This window comes from Rhinopithecus bieti, unplaced genomic scaffold (assembly GCF_001698545.2).
Source record: "Rhinopithecus bieti isolate Rb0 unplaced genomic scaffold, ASM169854v2 scaffold_13704, whole genome shotgun sequence".
In the NCBI taxonomy this organism is placed as follows: Eukaryota; Metazoa; Chordata; class Mammalia; order Primates; family Cercopithecidae; genus Rhinopithecus; species Rhinopithecus bieti.
In genome coordinates this window covers 4,493,116-4,512,808 of record NW_016808231.1, presented here as the reverse complement: position 1 = coordinate 4,512,808, position 19,693 = coordinate 4,493,116, and the positions used below count along the sequence as shown (strand labels likewise).

The window sequence follows — 19,693 nt, the reverse complement described above, 5'->3', positions numbered from 1 at the left end:
CGCTCCACGTGCAGCCCCTCCCTGGGGGATGAGTAGCCTCCCCGCTACTACCAAGCTCCAGGCTAAGTGCTAGACTCTGGGGCCTGGAGGTTGTCATGGGAAACTGCAGGGAAGAACTTCGACCTGGTCTTGGAAGGACAGAGCTTGTGCTGGGAAGGGAAAGGCATTCAAGGAAGGTAAAACAGCATGAGCAAAGAGGTGGAGAAAGGAGCTTGCTGGTGTGTGGTGTTGTGGGAGGAGAGGCCACGTGAGGAGGCAGATGGTGGAAACCAAAGGGGCCGTGGGCACATGCATGGCTGGCAGAAGTGGGGACTTGTCTGGAGAGGGCCTCAAAAGCCAGGTCTCCCTGGTCTGCCTCGGCAGGGCCCCGGTTTTATGCCGCTCCTGGCAAAGCCCTGCTAGCTGCAGTTTACCAAGGACCTGCTGCTACGTACCAGGCAGGCACCAGGTACAATCCAGGGACTGGCTCTTAACACTCCACTACTCCACAGCGTCGGGTTCAGAGGGACGGCGAGAGACAGAGAGAGGAGGATGAGAGACAGAGGACAGAGAACAGAGAGAGAACAGCGAGGGACAGTGAGGGATGAGAGAGGACAGAGAGGGATAGAAACAGAGGACAATGACAGAGCGGGCCAGATAGAGCAACTAGAGACCAAGGACAGAGAGAGAGGACAGCAGGAGACAGGTAGGACACAAGGGACAGCAAGCGACAGAGGCTCTAAGGAGATGAAGGGCAGGACGTGACATCCAGCAGCCAGGGCTGCTCCTGCCCCACGGAGTTGCAGAGACCAACAGCCTGCATCCCGATGCCAACACCACCATTGACCAGCTATGACGTGGGCAAGCCCCCGAGCTCCCTACGGTTTATTTTTATTTTAATTTTTTTTGTTTGAGGTTTTAGTTTGTTTGTTTTGAGACGGTGTCTTGCTCTGTCGCCCAGGCTGGAGCACAATGGCGTGATCTCGGCTCACTGCAACCTCCGCCTCCCAGGTTCAAGAGATTCTCCTGCCATAGCCTCCTGAGTAGCTGGGATTACAGGTGCGTGCCACCATGCCTGGCTAATTTTTGTATTTTTAGTAGAGGCGGGGTTTCACTATGTTGGCCAGGTTGGTCTCGAACTCCTGACATCAGGTGATCCGCCTGCCTTGGCCTCCCAAAGTGCTGGGATTACAGGCGTGAGCCACTGTGCCCAGCCAGTTTGGTTTTTTTTTTTTTTTTTTTTTTTTTAAAGAGACAAGGTCTTGCTTCATCGCCCAGGCTGGAATGAAGTGGTTCAATCCCAGCTCACTTCAGCCTCCAACTCCTGGGCTCAAGCAATCCTCCTGCCTCAGCCTGGGACCACAGGCGTGTGCCACCATGCCTGGCTAACTTTTGCATTTTTTTGTAGACATGGAGTTTCACCATGTTGCCCGGGTTGGTCTTGAACTCCTGGGCTCAAGTGATCCTCCCACCTCGTCCTCCCAAAGTGCTGGGATTACAGGCATGAGCCAGCGCCCGGCTACCCGCCCAGCCCTGTGAACTGTGAGGATGCAGACAGCGCCACTCCTGGGCAGGGCTGGGCGCTGGGGCTAAGGGCGGAACTCACAGCATACACTCCATGAGGGCAGCTGGGCCACCGGGTGCAGGAGCTTAACGTGGGGTCCAAACCAGAGTTCAGAGTGAGCACTGAGGCTGCTCTGGCGCAGCGGAGAGGAACTGGGCTGCAGAGGCCATGTCCTCCCCCCGCTCACCAGGCTCAACTATGCCGGGAGTAGGAGAGCAGCAGGCTGGGATGGGCCATCCGTGAGGAGAGCGCGCCCCCTAGCGGCCTCCTGCCCCTTCTCTCCCAGCTCGGGACGCCCCTTCACCGCAGTGGGAGGAGCTGAGAGGGAGTAGGAGGGAGCGTTGGTGGTCCCGGGAGGCAGACCTGCTCACACAGCGGCAGGACAGGAGTGGGAACCAGGGGCACGGAGGCTTCCCCGCCAGGAAGGAGATGGGGCGGAGGTGGGGGCACACTCTGGTGGGAAGTCCCATGACCCCTCCACCCCCATCCCCATCAGGCAGCCCGTGGCATGAGCAGCTCCAGTGCGGAAACCCAGAGCCAGGTGCCGCAGCAAAGAGGGACTCAGGCTCGCTCCTGCTGTGGGGTGGGCCCATCCAGCAGCTCCAGCCACAGCTCAGGACAAGCCCTCGCTCTCTGCACACTCATGGGCATCACCGGCTGCCCTACTACAGTCAGGCCGCCCCCCACTCCCGGCTCCATACTGCCAGGGTTTCCAGTGTAGGATACCCCACCAGGACCCGATGTGCCTGCTTTACAGCAAAAGGAGGCGGCAGCAGACCCAGGGCTGAGGTAGCCATTGGCCCTAGACTGTGCTGACGGGTGCGGCTTGGAGGCAATGCTGCATCCCCACAGGTGGAATTCCTAGGTCCAGGAACCAGGGAAAGGAGCGGGAGTTGTTCCACTAGGCATCACTCCCACGACCCACTTGGGACATGTGTGCTTCTCGTCCCTGCAACTTTAAGCTCTGGGTTTAGTGGGGGAAACACATCCACTGGGGAAGCAGCAGGAGCTCCTCCATACTGTGGACTCCTCTGACTTCCTGCAAGACGCCAGCAAGCAAGCAGAAGAGAGGCCACGCCGGTGGCCCACGGGGTTGCTCACTGTCCTTCCCTGCACAGCTGTGACGGTAAATAGGGCTCGGACCCCCAGGAGGAGGACCTGGACCACCACACCAGTGACAGAGGGGCAGAGACAGTTTCTCAAAGAAAGGAGATGTCACAGTCCCAAGGCAGCCATCTCTGAGTCCTGCTGAGACTGCCCAGGCCATCCCCTCTGCCTGGGAAGCCTGTCCCCTCCTTCACAGCCAGGGCTCATCCCTCAAGGACCGGCCTTGAGATCACTCTGCCTGGGAAGCCATCCCGAGCAGGGTTAGGCCAGAGCACGTATATCAGGTCTCCCCAGAGCTCAGGTCTCCCCAGAGCTCACGTCTCCCCAGAGCTCAGAACCTTATTGGTCCCCAGAGCTCAGGCCAGCGTCTGGGACTCTCTGCTCAACGACCACCACAAAGGAAAAACTGATCAAGACTGGGAGAGGGGCTTCCACAAAAGCAGAGTACAGAAAAGAAAGTTAGACTAGGGTCCTTCCAAGTATGCAGAGCCCTGGGGCAGGATGCTCAGGTCTGGTTGGCCTCCCTGCCCTGCTAGCTCCTGTTCGGCTCCATCCCCAGGCCTCTCAGCCGTTCTTCATGTGTCTTCAGGCTTGGCACACCTCCAGAAGCGCCTTGACAGGTGCCTCATTCCCAGCAACCCTGACACGTCTTCAGAGACCCTTGGCAGTACCCACGGCTGCCTCCCTGGGGAAGCCCTTTGGCCCTGGTCTCAGGCCCCAGCCCGGTCCTGGCTATCCTCCTTCCACCTCCTCCCCTGCAGGCTCTCCTCATCCCCTCCTAGGGGTAGCACTATGCGGTCAGCATATCAAACAAACAAGACCTTTTCACCTGCAGCCGGATTCTGCTCACAGCCCCTCCGGCCAGACCCCACTGACACCTCCAGGTACCATTGGCAGCTCAACGAGGCTGCAGGCACCCTGGAGCAGCTCTGCCCAGAACATTCACACCAGGTGCCCCTCTAGCACCCCCTCCCTGCCACAGCACATCCCCTTCCCAGTGACAGGCCTCTCCTACTGCCTCAGGACCACCATGCCTCCCACCCAACCCTTCTCCAACACTTGGCTTCCTCCTCCCAGAGGTCTCTGCCATCCCCGGCAGAGAACAGCTCTCACCTCCCTGCAGGCTGTCCCTCATCCCCCTGTAGATGCTGCCCTCCTGCCACGCACTGTCCATGCAGTTCCAAATGCAAATCTGCTCTCCTCACTATACCACCTGCCCTACTCTGGCCTTTAACACTTCATTGCCACTGGGTGCAGTGGCTCACGCCTATAATCCAAGTACTTTGGGAGGCTGAGGCGGGCAGATCATGAGGTCAGGAGATCGAGACCACAATGAAACCCCGTCTCTACTAAAAATACAAAAAATTAGCCGGGCGAGGTGGCAGGCGCCTGTAGTCCCAGCTACTCGGGAGGCTAAGGCAGGAGAATGGCATGAACCCGGGAGGCAGAGCTTGTAGTGAGCCGAGATCACGCCACTGCACTCCAGCCTGGGCAACAGAGCGAGACTCTGTCTCAAAAAATAAAAATAAAAAAAAAAATAAAAAACACTTCATTGCCTTCCCATTACCCCTACGGCAACAGGCACAACCCTTACTCACCACCCAGCACCCGCCTGCCCCGCACCCACCTGTCCTAGTCCCAGATCTGAGGCCATGTATCCCTGGCCTGTCCAACCAGCTCAAAGCACCATGTCCCTCTTGCAGAGCCCAGGTCACAGATCCTCTTGTCTGTACTGTCCATGATGGAAGTCACCTCCCTAGCAGCTGGGGCCTGGCCCAGCACCTGTGGCCAAACGTTGCCTAACAAGAGTCTCACGGAAAGGCTGGCGGTTAGGACAGACCAGACGGGGTCAGAGGAGGCTGGGTGAAGGTGGGGATGATAGGGCGCAAACCAGGAACCAGCATGGGCTCTCATCTGACAGGGGTCCAGGCAAGGTAGGGACTTTCAGACGTAGGTTAGTGGGGGTGTGAGGGGCAGCTAGCGGACAGGGCACACAGGTAACTATCCTGACCTCAGTGCTCCGCTGCCCCCTAAACAACAAGCCTGGAAGGCCCAGCCCAGGGGGTCCCAGCCCAGGAGACAAGCACAGAGCCCGACAGGGTCTCCCCGCCTGCCTGCTCACCTTGCACGCCGTGCCCACCAGGGCTCCATCCCGGTTCCAGATGGCGCTCTGCACCAGGTCCCCATGGGCCACCAGCTCTGCAGAGAAGCAGTCACAGTTAGGCTCTGGGCAGCGAGGGCACCAGGGAAGTGGGTGGAGGCGGGCCTTGCTGGGGGGAACTCCCAGAGCAAAGGCAGCAGCTACGAGGATCCTTTTCAGCCAAGGGGGTAAGGGCAGCAGCTCCTCCCAGACAGCTTCCCCTGCACCACAGGCTGCTTCCTTCACCCCACCTTTGTGCAGCTGTACATCACTCAACTACCTTCTGAGGCTTCCTGCTCCTGGCCTGGCTCTCTCATCCCTCCCAGACTCACTTCCAATATAGCTCCCACCCCATAGGGTCACTCCCATCCTAAGCCTCTACACCTGCCATCTATACTCTCTCCCACTAGTGTGAGGTATTAAAATACACTTCTACATCCTCTGCAACTCCTGTTCCAGGTTAAATTGTGCTCCCCTAAAAAGACGGTGAAGTCCTAACCTCCACTACTTTTTGGAGACTTGCTCTGTCACCCAGGCTGGAGTGCAGTGGTGCGATCTCAGCTCAGTGCAATCTCTGCCTCTTGGGTTCCAGCAATTCTGCTGCCTCAGCCTCCCAGGTAGCTGGGATTACAGGCAGCTGCCACCATGCCCGGCTAATTTTTGTATTTTTAGTAGAGACGAAATTTCACCACGTTGGCCAGGCTGATCTCGAACTTCTAACGTCAAGTGATCTGCCCACCTCAGCTTCCCAAAGTGCTGGGATCACAGGCATGAGCCACTGCACCCGGCCTATTGTTATTATTTTTTGAGACAGCAGCTTGCTCCGTCGCCCAGGCTGGAATGCAGTGGTGTTATCATAGCTCACCGCAGCTTTCACCTCCTGGGGTTCAAGTAATCCTCCCATCTCAGTCTCCTGAGTACCTGGGACACAGGTCATGCCACCACACCTGGCTCATTTTTTAATTTTTTGTAGAGATTGTATCTCACTATGTTACTCAGGCTAATTCTCAAAATCTTGGGCTCAAGCGATCCTCCTGTTTTGGCCTCCCAAAGTGCTGGGATTACAGGTGTGAGCCACGGCGCCCGTCCAAGAAGGTTTTTTTGTTTTTTGTTTTTTTCTTTTTTTTTTTTTGAGATGGGAGTCTTGCTTTTGTCACCCAGGGTGGAGTGCAATGACACGATCTCGGCTCACTGCAACCTCCGCCTCCTGGGTTCAAGCAATTCTCCTGCCTCAGCCTCCCGAGTAGCTGGGATTACAGGCACCTGTCACCATGCCCGGTGGCTAAGTTTTTGTATTTTTAGTAGAGACAAGGTTTCACTATGTTGGCCAGGCTGGTCTCGAACTCCTGACCTCCTGATTCGCCTGCCTTGGTCTCCTAAAGTGCTGGGATTACAGGCGTGAGCCACCGCGCCCAGCCAAAGTTATTTTTTATTTTTATTTTTTTGAGACTGCGTCTCACTCTGTCACCCAGGCTGGAATGCAGTGGCGCAATCTCGGTTCACTGCAACCTCTACCTCCTGGGTTGGAGCAATGCTCTTGCCTCAGCCTTCTGAGTAGCTGGGATTACAGGTGTGCGCCACCATGCCCAGCTAATTTTTGTATTTTTAGTAGAGACGGGGTTTTGCCATGTTGACCAGGCTGGTTTTGAAGTCCTGACCTCAGGTGATCCACCCACCTCGGCCTCCCAGAGTGTTGGGATTACAGGCATTAGCCACTGCGCCCGGCCGTTAATTTTTTAAATGGAGAAAAACAACAGGAAAATAAAACATAAAAAAAACAAAACAGCTAAGAGGATGAAACTGATGGCTACGGAGAGCGAAGAGAGATGGGGTGTTTATTACAGCCTCATAGAATCTTAAAACTTGGCTGGGCGCGGTGGCTCAAGCCTGTAATCCCAGCACTTTGGGAGGCCGAGACGGGCGGATCATGAGGTCAGGAGATCGAGACCATCCTGGCTAACACGGTGAAACCCCGTCTCTACTAAAAATACAAAAACAAAATTAGCCAGGTGTGGCGGAAGGCGCCTGGAGTCCCAGCTACTTGGGAGGCTAAGGCAGGAGAATGGCGTGAACCTGGGAGGCGGAGCTTGCAGTGAGCTGAGATCCGGCCACTGCACTCCAGCCTGGGTGACAGAGCAAGACTCCGTCTCAAAAAAAAAAAAGAATCTTAAAACTTTTATACTATGTAAGTGTAAAACTTTGGTATCTGTTTTTACATTTATGTTACTAAACACGCCAGCAAAGAGACGGAGTGCTGTCCAGAGTTGGACTGCCCTGGGAAGGGCAGGCCAGGGTGGCCTGTACCTGTCAGAGGCTGCTGCTTGGCCACATCCCAGACCTTCACAGCGGTGCCTGCTGCGCTCACCAGGACGCCGTCAGAGGTGGGGTGGAACTGCAGCACCTCCACTGGGAGGTCCTCGGGGCCCAGCACCACCCCGGGTGCTGAGGGCAGGGCCTGGCCGGGCCCTGGCAGCCGCCAGAATTTTACCTGCAGGAAAGACCAAGTCCGTGAGCACGGGGTTGAGGGCCTCACTGCCTTGAGCCAGCTGCCGTGACCCCAGTGAGGTCCCGTGTTGGAACCAGGCTGCTCCAGGAGACCACATCATTGGTCTGTCGATGGGGGGTGCCCACCCACCTCAGCTTGCTTGGGCCAGGGGCTGCATACCCCACATCCGCGAAAGGAGGGAGGGGATCTCAGCTCCAGGACCACAGGGCATGGTCCGAGAGTCGGGGAAGTGGCTCAGCTGTTTCTGGCAGCCTCCCCGCCTGCTGTCCTTGGGCTCCAGGTCAGGTCACAGCCACAGCTCCAAGCAAGCCCTGTGGGGCCAGGAATTCAGACCAGCCCTGCAGCCCTGGGGGAGTGTGGCAGGGCTGGAATGGAAGGCAGCAGAGCCCTGTGGGGATGGGGGTGGGGCTCAGAAGCCCTGGACTACGGGCTGGAACATAGAGCAGCTCTTCCAACTGGCTCCACTCACCGTCCTGTCGGCCGAGCCTGTGGCCAGGAGGAAGTCATCAAAGGGCGAGAAGTCCAAGTCGGTGACCAGGTCTGTGGGAGAGGAATGGCTGAACCCACTGGAATGTCCTGTTTCCAACCCAGTAGGAAGCAAAGCCTAGGGCTTCTGAAGTGACACTTTGCGTACACACAGAAATAGGCTGCAAGTCGACAATGCCCCTCTGGACACCATGGGGGCAAACGCCACAGGCCCCTCCTGTGACATATGTCCCTGAGGGCCCTACTGAGCCAGGGTGGCCAAGGGCTCTGGCATCAGGAGGTTGGCATGAAATGGGCAGGAAGCCCCTTGAGTCACCAGGCACACGCAGGAATGCAGCCGCCCAGCCCGACCCTTCCTAGGGCAGCACAGCCCGCTGTTCCTTCAGCGGTGGAACGTCCCCAGGAGTCACCCAATAAATTGCTTTTTGGTTAAGCAAGCTGGAGTTGGCTTTAGTTCTTTGCAACCAAAGAACCTACATTGTGGCTGGGCATGGTGGCTCACGCCTGTAATATCAACATTGGGAAGCTAAGGTGGGCGGATCACTCGGGCTCAAGAGTTTGAGATCAGCCTGGGCAACATGGTGAAACCCCGTCTCTACAAAAAATATAAAAATTAGTTGGGTGTGGTGGCGGGCGCCTATAGTCCCAGCTACTTGGGAGGCTAAGGCAGGAGAATTGCTTGAACTCAGGAGGCAGAAGTTGGAGTGAGCAGAGATCACACCACTGCATTCCAGCCTGGGCGACAGAGCAAGACCTTGTCTCAAAAATTAAATAAGAACTTGAATGGCTCAGCTCCGGAGGTGGGGAGGGGTAGGTGCGATGCACAAAGTGAGCCAGACACCAGAGGGAAATGTGGTGGGTGGCTGGGGAGGTAGACACTAGGCATGGAGGGTGGCAGGGGTTCGGGGCATGAACAGGACGAGAAGCATCACCAGAGCTGGGAACACAGCGACCACCCGCTGATATCTGCCTCCCAACAGGGCTGAGCAGGACTGTCTTCCTCCTGACCGCCGGAGACAGGGAAAAGATGGGACATGCCTTTGGATAGCCTTGGCCTGGAATCCCAGCTGGCAGGACCACAACAGTCGTGGGCCTAAAGCCACAGAACCCCTGCTGCCCTCACTCTGGGGTGTGCTTGCTGGGCCCTGCAGGGCAAAGTAGGTCCCTGGGCAGGTGTAGCAGCTGGCACAGGTGGGCTGGCAACTCAGGCATGAGATGTGAAGATGTAATCAAGTACTGTGAGTGCTTAGCGTGTGCCGGCACCACAGGTGCCCAAGGGCTGACATGCAGGGACCTCACTGAATCCTCACAAGGATGCAGCAGGTGGTGCTGTGGCAGCATCCCCCACTGGAGGATGGGGACACCAAAACCCAGAGAGGGTGGGTAACTGCTCCAAGTCACACAGCTGAGAGACAGGGCTGGCTTTAGAACCTGCACCGCTCAGCATGACATGCTGCTGCCTCTCCCCACTGGAGTGGGCCCCAGCTGCCACCCCACAGCCTGGACACCAGAAACGCGCCCAGAAGTTGCTCACCCTCTGCCCCGCTGGCCGCTGGACGTAAGGGCAAGAGTGGCCCTGAGCTGAGAGGCTGAAGGAGCCCCTGAAGGCAGGGCAGCAGCCAGAGCCTCGCCTGGCCATTTCTCCCCACACCAGCACCTCTGAAGCAGAAGGGCACCTGGTGCCTCTAGGGCAGATTCCAGGGCTGCTGGAGCTCACCTTCCCATGAGCAGTTTCCCAGGAGGGCTGCTCAAGCAGGCAAGGCTCTGAACAGCTGCAGCCACAATGAGGCTAAGGACTTGCCTACAAAACCCTGGTCCAGCTTCTATTTGGAGAGTCCTAGTAGCAAAGGGTTCACCACCTTGTAAGCATCACCAACTTGGGCTAGCTCCCTCATGGGTAAAAAGTATCAAAAAATCAAACATGAAGCCAGGCACATTGGTTCACGCCTGTAATCTCAGCACTTTGGGAGGCCAAGGTGGGAGGATCACTTGACGCTAGGAGTTCAAGACCAGCCTGGGCAACACAGCAAAATCCAAACTCCACAAAACATAAAGAAATCAGCTGGGCATGGTGGTGTGTGGCTATAGTCCCAGCTACCAGGGAGGCTGAGATAGAGGATCCCTTGAGCCCAGGAATTTGAGACTGCAGTGTGCTATGATTGCACCACCACACTCGAGCCTGGGCGACAGAGAGAGACCCTGTCTCTAAAAAAAACAAACCCAAACACAGGCTCCTATAGACCTGGGTTCTGATTCTGGCCCTGCCGTAACAGTGGGTAAGTTCCTAACCTTGCAGGAGTCTCAGTTTTCATAGCTATAAAATGGGTTGTTTTAAAACCTACTTCAGGCCGGGCGTGCTGGCTCAAGCCTGTAATCCCAGCACTTTGGGAGGCCGAGACGGGCGGATCACGAGGTCAGGAGATCCAGACCATCCTGGCTAACACGGTGAAACCCCATCTCTACTAAAAAATACAAAAAACTAGCCGGGCGAGGTGGCGGGCGCTTGTAGTCCCAGCTACTCGGGAGGCTGAGGCAGGAGAATGGCGTAAACCCGGGAGGCGGAGCTTGCAGTGAGCTGAGATCCGGCCACTGCACTCCAGCCCGGGCCACAGAGCAAGACTCCCCCGCAAAAAAAAAAAAAAAAAAAAAAACCTACTTCAAAGAGATTTGAGATTAGGTGAGCACAGACTTGTTATACAAGCTGCCACACAGATGTATCTCTAAAACAACATGCTACATGAAAGATGCCAGATTCCAAAGACCATGTATTGGGTGATTCCGTTTACGTGAGATGCGCAGAAGAGGCCGCTCCATAGAGGAGAGGCCGGTAAACAGCTGCAAAGGGCAAGGTAGTAAATATTCTAGGATTTCAGGGCTCAACAGTCTCAGTCACAACTCAACTCTGCAATTGTTGCAAGAAAGCAGCCACAGACTATACATCAATGAATGGGCGTGGCAGTGTTCCAATAAAACTGTTTACAAAAACAGACAGCCAGCTGGATCTGGCCGTGACAGTAGTTTCCAGACCTCTGCTACAGAGGCAGGAAGCAGATCAGCTGTTGCCTGGGGCTGTGGTATCCGAGGTAGAAATGGATTAACTGCAAAGGGGCACTTGGGATCTTTTGCGGATGATGGAAACGTTCTAAAACTGGATGGCAGTGCGCATGACTCAGTCTCTTTAATAAGAACCATCAGGCTCTTGGCCGGGCACGGTGGCTCACACCTGTAATCCCAGTACTTTGGGAGGCCGAGGTGGGCGGATCACGAGGTAAGGAGATCAAGACCATCCTGGCTAACACGGTGAAACCCCGTGTTAAATACAAAATACAAAATACAAAAAAAATTAGCTGGGCATGGTGGCGGGCGCCTGTAGTCCCAGCTACTCAGGAGGCCGAGGCAGGAGAATGGCATGAATCCAGAGGCGGAGCTTGCAGTGAGCGGAGATGGCGCCACCGCACTCCAGGCTGGGCGACAGAGCGAGACTCCGTCTCAAAAAAAAAAAAAAAAAGAATCATCTGGCTCTTTACTTAAAACAGGTAATATGACTGGGCCCCAACACTTTGGAAGGCCAAGGTGGGAGACGGGAAGATAGCTTGAGGCCAGGAGTTCAAGACCAGGCTGGGCAACACAGCAAGACCCCATTTTACAAAAAATTTTTAAAAATTAGCCGGAGGGGCCGGGCGCGGTGGCTCAAGCCTGTAATCCCAGCACTTTGGGAGGCCGAGACGGGCGGATCACGAGGTCAGGAGTTCGAGACCATCCTGGCTAACACGGTGAAACCCCGTCTCTACTAAAAAATACAAAAGCTAGCCGCGCGAGGTGGCGGGCGCCTGTAGTCCCAGCTACTCGGGAGGCTGAGGCAGGAGAATGGCGTAAACCCGGGAGGCGGAGCTTGCAGTGAGCTGAGATCCGGCCACTGCACTCCAGCCCGGGCGACAGAGCGAGACTCCGTCTCAAAATAAAAAAAAATTAAAAAAAAAAAAAATTAGCCGGAGGGGTGGTGACATACGCCTGTGGTCCTGATAACTTGGGAGGCTGAGGTGGGAGGATTGCTTGAGCCCAGGAGGTCAAGGCTGCAGTGAGCCATGATTATGCTACTGCACTCCAGCCTGAGTGACAGAGCAAGACCCTGTCACAAAAACAAACAAAAAACAGGTAATGTTGGCTGGGCATGGTGGATCACACCTGTAATGCTAGTACTTTGGGAGGCTCACTTGAGAGGACTGCTTGAGCCCAGGAGTTTGAGAACAGCCTGGGCAATACAGCAAGACCTTGCCTCTATATACTTTTTAAAAGTTAAAAAAAAAAGTTTAGATGAGAAAACTCAGCTAACATACTCTCCATAAATCTTTACTGTTGTTATTAACCACCATCATTATCACCATCAGAATCCCTCCAGGGCCCTGCATATCCAGCCTGAGGACCAGGCATCAACTGCCTTCCCTCACCCGAAGGCCTCCCAACAAGCAGCCAGGAATGCAGGCCAGAGAGACTGGGCCCGCGGCCGCTGCAGCTGGACAGGGAGAGGTGAGGCCAGCTGGGCCGCTCTGCCTCCATCTGAGGCGAGCAAACTGTTCCCTCAAGGCAGGCAGTCTGCCAGGCAGGCTGCTGGGCGCTCCCAGAAGCAGCTGCAGGACACAAAAGGTCTCTTTGTGACAGCCCATCTCCACCCCTGCAGCCCAGCACAGCCACCTCCTTGGAGGGCCCCGAGCGGCTGGGCTGGGGAGGATGCCTGCTGGAGAGGGGGCTCCAGGAGAAGACGGAGGGCTCAGAGCCATCCAGTGTGGAGTCCTCGGCAGGGACAGGGAGCCAGCATCAGTCTGGAGCCTGGGGTGGCCACTGCACACCCCACTCCATCCAGCTCACAACCGGAGCACACAGCTTCCATCCTCTCCGCCCAGGCCGGAATTCTACACCAGGAGGAAGCCTTCTGAGCCCCACCATTTCTGAGAGAGTGCACAGACAGGGTGACAGGAGGGACCTGGCAAACCATGGGGCGGTGGGGCCAGGTGAGGATGAATTTCTGGCGCTGGAGAGGGAGGTGCAAGTTTCAGGCTTCACCCACTAGTTAGACACCCACTCACCTGAATGGCAGCCCAGGTGGACCACACGTCGCTTGTCTTCTCCTTGGCCTTGCAGAGGCACAATGCCCAGTACACCTGTTAAACAAACACGGGGGCTCTGACTTCAGGCCCCACCTGAAGGAGGACCACCGAACTCCTCGCCCAGGGCTCCCAGAGGAGATGAAACCCAGCAGCTCAGCTTCAGACCTTCCCAGAGTCTCCACTAATCACAAGATCATATCCTCTGCACATAGCAATGGCCTATGGGTAGGTTCTGGCCCCATGCATGAGCCATCCATGCCTCGGATGGATACAGAAGACATTAGGTGAGAGGTCCTCTCTTTTTCACATGGGTCATACAAACGGGCTAGGGGCTTTTGTATGGGGTTTGTGGCTACCATCTGCCACTTTCCCCACCTTTACTTGAGGAGGAAGCCAATACCCAAGGTGGCAGAGTTGAGAGACCCAGAGAGGTCAGGGCCAACAGTACATGTGAGCCTTTGGGTACCAATCTCCCTGAAGCCCCTGACCTCTTAGTTAGGTTAAAACGTTATCCATTTATTGCTTAAGCCAGCTTGAGGGTCTGAGTTACCAGTATCAATCAAGAGAGTGCCAACCAAAACATGGGATTTTCAAACCTTTGTGTTCCTACTGTCCCCAGCCATCCAGGGCCTGAAGATGAGGAGCAGGGAGCACAGGGGGACAGCTGGAAATACAAGCATCAGTCCCCTCCCAGCCCTCCTGGCCAAGCTCTCGCATGTGGTTTGTACACACACATGCCCTAATCAAAAGCAATCAGATTACTGCACTTGGACCAGTTTGTGGGGGTCTAAAGCCTGGCATGGGGCTCACCTCTGAGCTCCCCAAGGCAGTTCTGTTCCAAGTCTCCAACCAAACCAAGCCTGCCCCTGCTCCCCACTCCATCTATGGTGACGATGACCAAATACATGAGCGAATCTCCACACTCATGGCCACTCCCTACCTGGATGGTCGGAGTTGAACGCGATCAAGCTGCAGCTTGATTTGATGTGGTTCCTGCATGAAGGGGCGGTTCCTGCTCGAATGTCACTGATCCAGGCCTGAAAACCAAGAGTAAAGAAGCATGTGATGACAGACAGGGTTCCACCTCCACACATGCCTAAAGCAAGGGGTGGGGCATAATCTGGGGAACTCTAGCTCAAAGCTGTACCATTCGAGATGCATTCTTTTATTTACTTTTTCTTTTCTTTTTGAGACAGTCTCACTCTGTTGCCTAGGTTAGAGTGCAGTGGCACAATCTGGGATCACTGCAATCTCCGCCTCCTGGGTTCAAGTGATTCTCCTGCCTCAGCCTCCTGAGTAGCTGGGATTACAGGTGCCTGCCACCAAGCCCAGCTAATTTTTGTATTTTTAGTAGAGATGGGGTTTCATCATGTTGGCCAGGCTGGTCTTGAACTCCTGGCCTCAAGTGATCTGCCTGTCTCGGTCTCCCAAAATGCTGGGATTACAGGCATTAGCCACCACACCCAGCCGTGATGTATTACTTCAGATCGGGTCCCCACTCACGAAGTCCCTTAGAAAATGCAAAATGTGGGCAAGGCACAGTGGCTCATGCCTGTAATTCCAGCACTTTGGGAGGCTGAGGTGGGCAGATCACCCTGAGGTCAGGAGTTGAGACCAGCCTGGCCAACATGGCGAAACCCTATCTCTACTAAAAATACAAAAATTAGCCAGGCATGGTACGGGGGGCACCGACAATTCCAGCTACTCAGGAGGTTGAAGCAGGAGAATCGCTTGAACCCAGGAGGCAGAAGTTGCAGTGAGCTGAGATCATGCCATTGCACTCCAGCCTGGGCAACAGAGCGAGACTCCGTCTCAGAAAAAAAAAAAGAAAGAAAAGAAAATGCAAAATGTGGCCAGGCCTCCCCCAAGTACCAGGAGAAAAACACCCAAGCCCAGGGAAGGGGACCACCAAGGCCTGGCCTCATCAGGACACACCTCTCCACAAAGTCTCATAAGTAAAAGGCACACCCCCACCCAAGGGGAGGCAGAGGAGCACTTTTCTGAAACTAAGATCTGCAAGGTCCACACATTTTCTCTGTTGTCGTCAAACCACCGCTCAGCACTCCTTCCTGCCCTCAATGACAGAACACCCACGTTTTCCAATCCACCCACCCATGGCACCCCGGAAACCACCTCCGCCACCTGAAGTTTCTATATCAATGTTCACCTGCCATGGTTAGAACATCAGTCCCACCCTATTATTTCTCCCTCCTGATTCGTGTTTACTGTATAAACACAGTGACTGGAAATATCTGTGAAAAGACCAGATCACCTGTTCTCCCACCTCCCTAACATAAACTGTTTTAAGTTCTCCCTACAGTCTGTAGTTCCATGCCTATCTCTTTATGTTGCTGGACTAGGGCCCACCCAGGAGCAAGAACTAGGATCCCTCAAGTATTCTCCAGACCCCTCCAAGCAGTACTTAACTGCACTCAGAGCCGCCAGCTGTCTTGATACAAACCTAGGTACCTCCTCCTAACTTTTTTTTTTTCTTTTTTTGAGACAGTGTCTCACTCTGTTGCCCAGGCTGGTGTGTAGTGGTACGATCTCGGCTCACTGCAACCTCCGCTTCCTGGGCTCAAGAGATCCTCCAGATCCTCCAACCTCAGCCTCCCAAGTAGCTGGGACCACTGCAGTGAGCCACCATGCCTGGCTAATTTTTATTTTTTTTAACTTGTTGTACAGAGGGGTTTCGGCACGTTGCCCAGGCTGGTCTCAAACTCCTGAGCTCAAAGTAGTCCACCCACCTCAGCCTCCCAAAGTACTGGGAGTCACAGTGTCCAGCCCCTCCCCCTAACTTTTCAATGGCTCCCCACTGCATTGAGAATAAAACCCAACTTCTTCCGGTGGCCCTCAGGTTCTGCAGGACCACTCTGGACTCATCCGTCACCATGCTGCTCCGGCCATCCACTCCATCCACTCATGTTCACTTTCCATTTCTCCACCAGGCTCTTTCTCAATTCTCACCCTTCTGGCCTCAGCTGAAATGCTACCTACTCCAAACAGCCTTTCCTGACCACCCTACTGAGACTGGCCCCTCCATTCTCCATCCCAGCCCCTTATGTGTGTTCTTCGATGTCCTTATGAAAACCTCCAATGCTCTTGTCCGTCAGTTTGCTGTCTCCCTCATGAGGCTACAAGTGTCACAGGGGAAGGAAAATGCCATTGTGTTCACCGCGATGTCTCCAGCAGCTTAGCAGAGCATGAAGTGGGAGCAGAGGAAATACAGTCCAGACCACAAAAACGGAGCCTCTACCCAGACTGCCCTGACTTGCTCTGGGACCCTGATGGGGTCACTTGAGGTCAATTCCTAGGCCCAGGTATCGCAGGACACTCCCAGGCCTTAAAAATAACATGGAAAGCGGCAGAGCAGAGCTACATCCACCAAAGCATACCTCTCATCAGTCCTCCTGCCCTTTCGGGGGTCCGAAGGGTCTCCCGGCACCTGCCTCAGCAATTCTTTGGGGCTCCACCTGCTCAGGCTTCCCCAGGCCCCACCCAGCCGTGGCAGCATCACCGAGATAAGGGAAGAGCTTGCGCCAGCAGCCAGAAGAGGAAGCACCGGCGGAAACCCGAAGGAGGGGCGCGTGCGGCCGAGGGGCTCCCTCCCCACCACTGACACACTCGGGCTCGCCGGAGCCAGAGGAGAGAGGGGCGTCTCCCCACAGCCCAGCCCGGGGCAGGGGCGACTCGGAGCGGCAGGGAGGAGGAGCCAGGCGCCGGCAGCGCCCCGAGCCCCAGCTCTCGGCGAGGCCGACCGGAAGCTAGAGGCGGCCTGGCAGGCCTGGGCCCCGACTAGGAGGGCTGCGCCGCCTCGGGGGTCCCGGGGCGAGGTGGGTGAGGCAGGCAGACCGCCAGGGTCACCGAGCGCCAGAGGGAGTCACGGGAGCGCCGAACTCTGCCCTCCGGAGGCGACGAAACGGCCCGGAAGCCGGGGTCCGGGCCTGAAGGGGGTTCCCCGGGGATGGAGGGCTCGGGGGTCCAGGCGGCCCTCGGGGGGCCCCGTGTGGGGTCCGGGCAGGGGGAGGGGCAGCCGGCCGGGGCCCGAGGCGACAGCGCCCGGTCCTCGGGCTGGACTCACCTCGCGGCGGGGCGGCCGAGCCTCCGTGTGCCGGAACTTGGACACCCTGAAGCGGTTCATGGCGACCGGGACGGCGGCGGACGCGGCTTCGAGGACCCCGGGCGTCGAGCCTCAGGTGCACGCCGAGCAACCGCGAATCCGGCTGCCTGGGCCCTACCCCGGACCCAATGCCGCGGTCACGCCCCCGGCACGCCCCACTGCCAATCGCAGCCGCCTCCGGCCGGCTCGGCCACGCCCCTGACCTCTTGTTTCGCTCGCTCACCGCCGGCCCCGCCCCCCGAGGCCACGCCCTGATATCGAGGGGACTGACAGGCGCGGGTGGGAGGTCACGTGGGGCGCAGCTGTCCGCCCACGTACCGTGTGGTGCTTGCTTGCGTGGGGTCTGGGTCGCAGCATCCGCGATTTTGTGTGCAGGATTTGCTGTGGAGTATTTGCGCTGTACCTAGCACGCCTTCCAGCACTATCTACCTCTTCCGGTAGAGAGGGAGAAATTAGCTCCATTTTAGAGACAGGAAACCCTCCGCTAAAGGAGAATGTAAGCTGTTGGTCCCCAGCTCACACCAACGGTAAGAGGCAGAGGGGCAACAGGGGCCCAGGTAGACCAGCAAATCCCTGTCGGCCGGGCCTACTCAAAAGCCTCTGCATCGGGCCAGGCGCGGTGGCTCACGTCTGTAATCCCGGACTTTGAGAGACTGAGGCAAGAGGATCCCTTGAGTCCAAGAGGTCGAGGCTGCAGTGATCTGTGATCGTGCCACTGCACTCCAGCCAGGTGGACAGAAAGAGACCCTGTCTCTAAAAATAATTATAATAACTTTTAATTTTTATTTATTATTTATTTATTTGACACGGACTTCCTGTCACCCAGGCTGGAGTGCAGTGGTGCGTTCTCGGCTCACTGCAACCTCTGCCTCGCAGGTTCAAGCAATTATCTTGCCTCAGCCTCCCGAGTAGCTGGGATTACAGGTGCACGCCACCACACCCGGCTAATTTTTTTGTTTTTTGAGATGGAGTCTCTCTGTTGCCCAGGCTGCAGTACAATGACACAATCTTGGCTCACTGCAAACTCTGCCTCCTGGGTTCAAGCAGATTTCTTGCCTCAGTCTCCTGAGTAGCTGGGATTACAGGTGCCTGTCACCGTGCCTGGCTAATTTTTGTAGTTTTAGTAAGAGAGGGGGTTTTACCATGTGGGTCAGGCCGCTCTCTAACTCCTGACCTCATGATCCTCCCTCAGCCTCCCGAAGTGCTGGGATTACAGGTATGAGCCAAGGCACCCAGCCATTTTTTTTGTATTTTTAGTAAAGACAGGATTTCACCATGTTGGCCAGGCTGCTCTCTCAAACTCCTGACCTCAAGTGATCCACCTGCCTTAGCCTCCCAAAGTGCTGAGATGACAGGTGTGAGCTACAGCGCCCAGCCAGAAAAAATGTTTTCAATGTGCGTTTTAATGAATAGTCAGTTCAGGGACAGATAACTAGATCTAAGGAGCTTGTTGGCATTGAAGCCAGCCTCATTTATCCCTCTCCCACAGAAACTGTGATTTGTTGAAATCACCGATTTCCTAGAATATTAACAGCAGGCTGGAAACTTCTTTCTTTGGCATCACAGTGAAAAATTGGGACGCATCATGAGACTCTTCCAGGCTTTTCTGCAGGGTTTTTGCCCTCTTCTTCATCACTAGGCCCTTTTTCTTTCTGCTAATGTTACTTTCTTCAGTTGTACGAATTATTTTTGATTTTTCCAGAATGAGGGCCTTATTACAATGAACTCTCAAATTCTTGTTTGTTATTAATTATTCTTGAAAACAGGACTTGTGAAATCCAAATCACCAATGCCAGGCAGCAGGCTAACCAGCCATTACTGTTTTGCTGGAATTTGACCTGCCATTTGATGGACAGCCATTCAGGGTAGAGAGGTGTCTTCCAGTACCCTTAAGACAAACAGTGGAGTTGTCTGCATTACTAGGAGTATAAAGAAACAAAGCTGGTTATTCACAGGTTTGTGGGACTGGGAGGAATATCGGAGGCCCTCCAGTTCAACTTTGCAATTCCCAAAGTAATTTATTCTGCTTAAGTTTGTGGCAGCCGGAATACTCTGAACTCTTACGGAATCACTCTCTTCAGCCAGAAAGGGTCTGAGAACATGTGAGACGAGTGGTCACCCTCTGGACTCCGGCCATTATTTTTTATTTTCTTGAGACGAAGTTTCGCTCTTGTTGCCCAGGCTGGAGTGCAATGGCGGCAATCTCGGCTCACCGCAACCTTTGCCTCCCGGGTTCAAGTGATTCTCCTGCCTCGGCCTCCCGAGTACCTGGGATTACAGGCACGGGCCACCACGCCTGGCTAATTTTTATATTTTTAGTAGAACCGAGGTTTCACCAGCCGGACGTGGTGGCTCACACGTGTAATCCCAGCACTTTGGGAGGCTGAGGTGGGTGGATCATGAGGTCAGGAGATCAAGACCATCCTGGTCAACATGATGAAACCCCCGTCTCTACTAAAATAAAATAAAAAAAAATTAGCTGAGTGTGGTGGCATGCACCTGTAGTCCCAGCTACTCGGGAGGTTGAGGCTGGGGAATCACTTGAACCCAGGAGGCAGAGGTTGCAGTGAGCCAAGATCGCACCATTGTACTCCAGCCTGGTGACAGAACAAGACTCCATCTCAAAAAAAAAAAAAAAAAAAAAAAAAAAAAAAAAAAAAAAAACAAAAAAAATGGGGTTTCACCT

The 19,693-nt window shown here is 55.2% G+C and overlaps 1 protein-coding gene across 2 annotated transcripts in view; it reads right to left on the bottom strand.

Moving 5' to 3' along the window:
* The window catches only part of CORO7 (coronin 7), a 61,236-nt gene extending 44,067 nt beyond the window's left edge, over positions 1-17,169 (bottom strand). For both annotated transcript variants that reach the window (XM_017886327.1, XM_017886328.1), the window contains exons 1-6: positions 16,969-17,169; positions 13,828-13,924; positions 12,867-12,941; positions 7,766-7,836; positions 7,095-7,278; positions 4,773-4,849 (exon numbers count right to left, since the gene is read on the bottom strand). In XM_017886327.1, the coding sequence (XP_017741816.1) occupies positions 4,773-4,849; positions 7,095-7,278; positions 7,766-7,836; positions 12,867-12,941; positions 13,828-13,924; positions 16,969-17,028 (564 nt within the window). In that variant the 5' untranslated portion in view covers positions 17,029-17,169. The remainder of the gene's footprint in view (positions 1-4,772; positions 4,850-7,094; positions 7,279-7,765; positions 7,837-12,866; positions 12,942-13,827; positions 13,925-16,968) is intronic.
* Positions 17,170-19,693: the final 2,524 nt, after the last annotated feature.